The sequence below is a fragment of the Podarcis tiliguerta genome, assembly GCF_965153285.1.
Source record: "Podarcis tiliguerta genome assembly, chromosome: 4".
In the NCBI taxonomy this organism is placed as follows: Eukaryota; Metazoa; Chordata; class Lepidosauria; order Squamata; family Lacertidae; genus Podarcis; species Podarcis tiliguerta.
In genome coordinates, this window is record NC_139537.1 from 64,864,688 (window position 1) to 64,872,468 (window position 7,781).

Consider the following 7,781-nt stretch of genomic DNA (forward strand, 5'->3'; position numbering starts at 1 on the left):
CTCTACAACTCCATGATTCTATGAAAGAATGAATGTGGACTTGCAATGCCAGGAAATCAGATATATTCAAAACAAGAGACATTAAGAATGTTTTGTTTTAGTTGACCAACAGCTACAGGTAGAGAGCACACCAAATGCAACTCTGATCCCACGAAGTGCTCTTTTCTGTGAGATACCCTTTGACTATGTGCTTCCTTTGCAACAGAGCAAGGTGCACCAAGCAAAAGGTAAATGGTCCGTCTTGCTCACACAAATTACCATTTTGTCTCAGAGCAACAAGCTTAAATGCATAGTTAGTACCTATTCGTGTACGCAGAATGTGCAGCAACGAGCCCGCATGCATGCATTGCTTCTGTTAGCGTTAGCGGCAAAGCCGCCAGGAAACGAGGGACAGCAATAAATAGCAAAATAGAACAACTGAGCTCTTGAGCAGCAAAAAGCAGTTATACGAATGAAACTTCAAATTGACTGAAATCACAGCTTTACACAAATTTATATCAGTGAAACAAAACAATGAAGGAACTTGCACTTTAGCTCAGTTATTTCAACTTTATGCTATTTTATTTTTTGTTTTCACAACTATCCCAACACCAAGAGCCATCACTATTATTGGTGGAGTGTGTGTGTGTGTGTGTGTGTCTAAAGAAACACAAGCAATAAGCTTCTTTTGTTTACACACGTGAAGCAGATGCGATTAGAGTGCACACAGTGCTTGTTCTAAGCCCCAGGCCAGATCACATGCTGGAAAATTAGAGAATGCAGCAGCAACAACAGAGCGTTGCTGTGGTCCTGAGTCAGTTTAGGACAGCTTAAGGTTAAAATGTTTAGCTTGTATGCTTGAAGTCAATGAGGCTTACTTCCAAGCATAAACTGTTAAAATCAGGAGTACAAGAGAGTCATAGCATCCATACTGTGCTATTCGTTTTAAACGTGAATGTTTGCAGTTTCATAGGATGAAGTCCTTAAACTGATGTCACTTCTCCATTCTAGTGGAGCATCAGTGAGATACAAAGTTCTTTGTGCCTTTGACTTCTTGTGAGCATGTTTTTTGCTTTCATGCACAAGCAGTACAAGAATGGAATACTTATGCCTAAACCAAGACTTGCTTAAGTATCTAATGTGCACTAACTCTAAGGATCCAAGCTAGGTATACAGTATACAGTGGTACCTTGGGTTAAGTACTTAATTCGTTCTGGAGGTCTGTTCTTAACCTGAAACTGTTCTTAACCTGAGGTACCACTTTAGCTAATGGGGCCTCCCGCTGCCACCGCCGCCATGTGATTTCTGTTCTCATCCTGAAGCAAAGTTCTTAACCCGCAGTACTATTTCTGGGTTAGTGGAGTCTGTAACCTGAAGCTTCTGTAACCTGAAGCATCTGTAACCCAAGGTACCACTGTACTAAGGGATACAGCCCAACCACCACAGCTCTTGCACAGAGTAGCATCTCGCTTCTAGCTCAGGCATAACTTAGTGTTCAGTTTTGCTGAAATAAACTCAGGTGTACTTCTATTTACAGCAGCATGAATAAGCTACAATATTTTGGTTCACCTGGCACATCGCTGCTCACTAACTGGAAATGGCTGTTCAGGTTTAAAGCCTTTTGAATCACCTGCTACCCAACACTTTAACTGGAGATGTTAGGCCTAGGGACAAAGAATATAGTATGACAGGGCAGAATGCCCTGCTACAAAGAAGACAACCATAGAATTGCGCATCCTGTTGCCTCCTGTTTTAATTAAAAAGTTGTCAATTTTACTTGTGCAATCAAGAGCAGAAAAGGGAAACTCATAGGAGTTTAGTGGTGCAGCAATAAAACGGTTAGCATATTTGCAAAGCTAAGCAGGGTCCAGTATGGTTTCAATTTGGATGGGGGACTGTGTGTTGAGATTCCTGTATTGCAGGAGGTTGCACTAGAAAGATGACCCAGAGGGTCCCTTCCAACTCTATGATTCTATAGGAGTCTTCATCTATAAAGTGTCCAATTTTAGTCTCTTAACAAGTTTAGAGACACCTCTTAGCTACATTTCTTGCCAAGGTATAACCAGCTGTAAACTAAGCCAAACCCCTTACAAAAAAACCCCCAAACCTAAACCCTGATTCTGGGAAGCATTCTTGAGTTGGTGTGCGTGCAGCAGAAAATCTTTTTTCTGTTCCTGTGACATTCTACCAGCCACAACTACATGGCAGACTCATCTGAAATGGCAAGAGCTATCTGACAGAAATAATTATATCTACCCTGGCTCTACAGTGCTGGGAAAATGAGATAGCACTTCAGGCAAGAGATCTTGGATGCTTTACAATGTAAGACAATCAAGAAAGGCTATAGAAGCTGTGATTAACGTTCCCATCTCAAGGAGATACAGCCACATTCCTATGTATTATGAGAGGCAACACAGAAGCAAACTGTTCTACCTCAGAGTAGAATTAGGGGAACCAGAGGGAGAGGATACGTATGTGTGATCAAGGACAGCTCGTAAACAGCTTTGGCCCTTGAATATGAAATGTGTTATTGGACTGATCAATCAAATCATATTTCATATTCAAGGACCAAAGGTGCATGAAGAAGCACTTTCTCTTATCTGTATGGAATCTTCATCAGCTTCATCAGCTTCGTCAGAAGTCCACATGTTCCAGTGTCATGAGAAGAAGAAAAACTTTTCTCTATCCACTTTCTCCACTTTTATAAAATTCATCATGTCACCTCTTTACAATATCCTTTTGGAGGGGAGGTGACCAGAACTGTACACAGCCACAGATTTGCATAACAGCAATATGCTATTGGCAGTTCAGTTTTCAATTTATTTCTTAATGATTTCCTAACACGGAATTTGCCTTTTTCACAGCTGTTGCACATTTGGGTCAACATCTTTACTGAGCTTTCTATTATGACCCCAAGGTCTCATTCTTGGTCACTTCAGACCTCATAAGTGCATATGAAATTAAGGTGGCTTTTTCTTTTTGCACCAATGTGTGTCACTTGACACTAGTTTACACCAAATTGGATTTACCATTTTACTGCCTATTCAGTCAGTTTGCACAGATCCCTTGGAGCTCTTCAGTCTCTATTTTAACAATTTAGGGAATTATTGTAAGCAAACATGGCCACCTCACTGCTCACCCTTAACTCTAGATTATTTATGATCAGTAGTGCCTTTTAAACACTCTTGTCCTGTAACAATGAAGGTTGTCAGGAAAAGGGCAGCCTGTAGGCTTTCAAGACATGCTTACAGGCAAACACAGATTATCGGTGAAGTGCAGACTCACAGTCAGATTAAGAAGTGACGGTACTCTTACTAAGATATGGTAGTTACTCAAAATTTGTTAATAGTACAACCAGGCATGTGGACTTTCAGATTCTGCATTTAGGCACAGTTTGAGAGAGCCAAGAACTGGTGCAATCATTCTAAACTACGGGCTAATAATTCACACATTATGCTTTAAAACATGAATAAGGTATTTCATGCGTAAATAGAGATGTGAAGGCCCAGAATGCATGCCTCACTCTGGACAAACATAAATCATCCTCATCACCTCCTCTAGTCCAAACATTAAGCTATAAAATGTGAAAGCAAAGGAAGGAAAAGAAAACTACATGCAAAGACATATGCAACAGAAGCTTCTGAGTGGCTTCACCTGGTTACAAGTGCCTGCTGAATCTACAATTTGGGGGCCCTGAGAAATAAAGCATGCAGAGAGAAAAGCGGCAATGGTGCTCCCCCCCCCTTTTTTTTTGTTCTTCCTAAAACGGGGCAATGAAAGCGTGGCCAGAGCTAAACATACACTTGAGGCTTCATATCTATCTATTATCTAGTTTGTAGGCCTCAGACAAATATATTAAACCACCCTCTTAGGGCAGAACAATTAATTATCCTGCGACACGGAGGACGCCCTTTTCCCGCGCAGGTTTATGAGCAAACAGGAGAGTGTCCAGCTTGCATTAGCGTTTCCAAACTTTGCATACATACACACACAAAAAAAAAACACACACAAAAGAACACGCAAGCCAGAGGAAAGCGCGTTTAAGCTTTCAAGGGGTTTCTTTCTCCCGCATCCCCACGCCCCCACCATGGCCGTCACTTCACCCCTCGCTTTCTCAAGGCAGGAAGCTCTTCTCCCGCCCGTGCGCCTCTCTACGCGACCCCCGGTCAGGGCAGGAAGGGTTGGAAGGGACCACGAGGGTCATCTAGCCCAACCCTCTGCAAATGCAGGAGTCGCTCGCCCAGCGTGGGGCTCGAACCCACGACCCTGGGATTCAGGGCCTCAGTTGTTGCTTTTAAGGAGGGGGGCGGGCACCGGGAACGGCTTGCAATGGAGCCGCTGAGCCGCCTAGCCTGCTCGCTTCTCCTCCCCCCCCCCCGCATCCCCAATCCGCTTTCCGCGCCTCACCTGGTCTCCTGGTTGCTGAATTTCTTCGTCACCACTTTCCCCAGATCCAGCCCCAGCCGGTCGGCCACGCGCTGGGACAGATCCTGGTGCGAGCTGCCGCTGAAGAGCACGATGTTGGGCATGGCTGGGCGCGCAGGGGCCGCGGCAAGGGCAGCGGTGGCGGCGGAAAAAAGGAGGAGGAGGGGAAACGGCGAGGAGACGAAGAAAGAGAGAGAACGGGCGCGCGCGGCCAGCGGGTCAAATAGCCGCGGACACGCCCCCTCAGCGCCGCGGACACGCCCCCCACCGGCGCGCGCCCCCCGACTCAAGAGGGCGGGGACTGAGTGGGCGGAGCTACCGGGCGAGAAGGACGTTGCTCACGCTGTGAGGTGGTGAGTGCAAGAAGGTTCCTCCAAGCGAGTGTGGGGAAACCAGAGATAAGAATGAAGAGGAGCCAAACTTCCGGCAAAGAGTGAAATAGACTCTTTACCTCTCTGTCGAGGGGAAGCTGCGTTGAACAGGCTGTAAAAGGTTTACATCGGGCACGGAAGATTTGTCGGGATCATCTCAGATGCGCCTGACCTGGTTTCCGATGGATTCTACTTTTTTTTCTTTCTATCTCTATGGGTGGAGCAGTGCATTGTGGGCTGAAGGGGATTAGGGAAGGCGCAGGGAGGAAAAGGAGGGGCGCAGAGCGATCCTAACCTTCCTCCCCCCCCCCCCACTCGGGGAGGGAGCCCCTCTGAACTGCAGGGGATTTCGCTTGTTTAAATTTCCACCCCACCCAGGGTGGCTGAAGTATCAGTAACAGAACAGTTCTGCATAGAGCAAGTAAAGCTGCGCCCCAAAATCAAAACCCTAACGTTGAAACCATCTCATCACCTAAAGGTTTTTTGGTATCGCAGGTGCTCTGCCCATGGCTAAGTAGGAGAGACGACTTCTTTTTTAGGACCAACTAAAATGGCACAAAAGAAGTCAGCAAACCATCAGGCTGTTGTTTTGTGCCATTTTTTGTTGTTGTTTAGTTAAACGACTAAACAACAACAAAAAGTGGCACAAAACAAGTCAGCAAACCTTCAGGCTGGATCACAGTGCAGAGTCATGTGCAAAAGTTACAGTTCTCAGCTTTCTGGCATGGAACATACAGTACAACAGATAACAACTGCCCACTCAAACCACAAAAACAGCTCAATTCCACAAATCTGACCCTGCCTGGCCCAAATGGCAAACTGCAGTCTTTGAAGGTGCAGGAGTTGTTAAGCAAAACGTATTCCAGATAGTACTGTAGTACAATAAGCCCGCAACTTATGTGGGGGGTTACATTCCAGGGCTCACGCACCTAAAGCCACAACAATGGGTGCACTAGTGGGTGGGAGTGGCAAAGTAATATTTCTCAGATGCCTGCAACCTTTTTTTTCTGACAAGCACGTAAAGCTGAACGCACACAGGTTAAATGTGGCAGAGTCCAGCCAGCCGACACAGCCCTTGGATCATCCCAGTCTTGCAAAGTGGCGCAGGGCTGGCAGGGCAGCGTGAGGAGCCAAATGCGCAGCTCCCCCTTAAAAATGTGCCCCGGCATCCCCCCCCCCACTACGCCTCGTCTTCATAAAAACTTCAAAAAACTGTCATAATTCCATTACAATCATTTGCTCTTTAAAAGCAAGGCAGGATGAGAATAAGTTTAAAAATGCCTCCCAGTTTGAGGCAGCATAATTTATTTTGCCTATTCCTCTGCCGTCATACCTGAGACATGCATAACTTGGATGTGAATAGACCCTATAAAAGGGAAAGCAGAGTGTGACACAGGCCTTTAAGTAACACACAAGGCAGCTGCCCCCCAAGCCAGATATTGCTACAAAGCACACACCATAAAGGTAAAGGGACCCCTGATCATTAGGTCCAGACATGACCGACTCTAGGGTTGCGGCGCTCATCTCGCTTTATCAGCCGAGGGAGCCGGTGTACAGTTTCCGGGTCATGTGGCCAGCATGACTAAGCAACTTCTGGCGAATCAGAGCAGTGCACAGAAATGCCGTTTACCTTCCCGCCAGAGCGGTACCTATTTATCTACTTGCACTTTGACATGCTTTTGAACTGCTAGGTTGGCAGGAGCAGGGACCGAGCAACGGGAGCTCACCCCGTCATGGGGATTCGAACCACCGACCTTCTGATCGGCAAGTCCTAGGCTCTGTGGTTTAACCCACAGCGCCACCCGTGTCCCTCACCACCTAGCAATAGGTCACTGCCAGAGGCAGCGTGTCTCTGAATTGCTAAAAATTGCAGGTGGGTAGAGTGTTGTTGTGCTCAGGTACTACTTGGAGGGTTCCTCCTGGCATCTGGTTGGCCACTGAGGACAGGATGGTCTAGATGGGTCATTTGGCTAGTCTAGATGGGTCATTTGCTTATGTAGGGCTTATGTGCTATGCCACTGAGCTATGGGCCCACCTCCCCATTGTTATGTCACAAATTGGGTGCTGCAAACTTGGGCAGAGCACAAGACAATTCTTCTGGGATATACTTTGCCTTCTACTGCTGACCTGCAGCCACATCACATGCATACAAAAGTATGCATACAGTTGTAACTTTACACTGCAAGGCTATATTTGTCTATTCAGAAAAAAGCCCCACTGAATTCAATGGGACCTACTTCTTACCAAGTGTCCTTAGGATTGCAGCCTTAACCAGAATTGTGGTCACATTTCATGTTAGCTAGCAAATATGTTTCAAAAGGAATCAATAAAAAATAGACTAAGAGAAAATATAAATATATAATAGGCAAAAACTACGTTTTTTATCCATCTCATGCCAGGACTAACAATTGCTTTGGGGGAAAAGGGGGAAATGTTACAGACACAACTGAACTGCATGTTCAGTTTCCTGCATGTTTCATCGTAATTTTGCAGAGCAAATGACTAGATGTGCATTAACAACAGCTTCTGAAACCAGAAACTCCCCAAAATGATTAGATGAATGGATGTCAGGGAGTTGATCCTCCTCTGTTGGGCCTTTCTTTCCTGTCGCCTGCTGAGAGTCTTATGCTTATCATGTGAATTTTTTCCCTGGAAAGTTTCAAAACTTGTATTGTAAGAGAGAACCTCGTGCTTGTAAACTAATGCATGGATGAATTCACAACATTTCAATGAGTGGGTTTTAAAAACATCTCTGTTATAGCCAATTGTGTGAAAGTGAATTAAATGGAAAACAAAAATTTTGGATAGTGTTCTCTCTTTTCTCTCTCAAAAGTTCTTTGCCAGGAAGTAATCTTTGCCAGGAAGTAATCAAAATGTGTCTATTGTGGGGTTATATTATTTTCCTATTGTTATTTAGAGTACGGTGTGGTCCACCAGATATTGTTGGATTCCCAACTCTCATCAGCTCCAGCCAGCATGGCCAGTGCTGATGAATGATACGAGTTG

The 7,781-nt window shown here is 45.3% G+C and overlaps 1 protein-coding gene across 2 annotated transcripts in view; it reads right to left on the minus strand.

Annotated features, from left to right (window-relative positions):
• Nucleotides 1–4,702, minus strand: part of PRPS2 (phosphoribosyl pyrophosphate synthetase 2) — a 28,543-nt gene extending 23,841 nt beyond the window's left edge. The window contains exon 1 of one of the 2 annotated variants that reach the window (XM_083437501.1): nt 4,387–4,702. In XM_083437501.1, coding sequence (XP_083293627.1) covers nt 4,387–4,508 — 122 coding nt within the window. In that variant the 5' untranslated portion in view covers nt 4,509–4,702. The remainder of the gene's footprint in view (nt 1–4,386) is intronic. The other variant, XM_083437500.1, reaches the window with a different exon arrangement.
• Between the last annotated feature and the right edge of the window lie 3,079 nt (nt 4,703–7,781).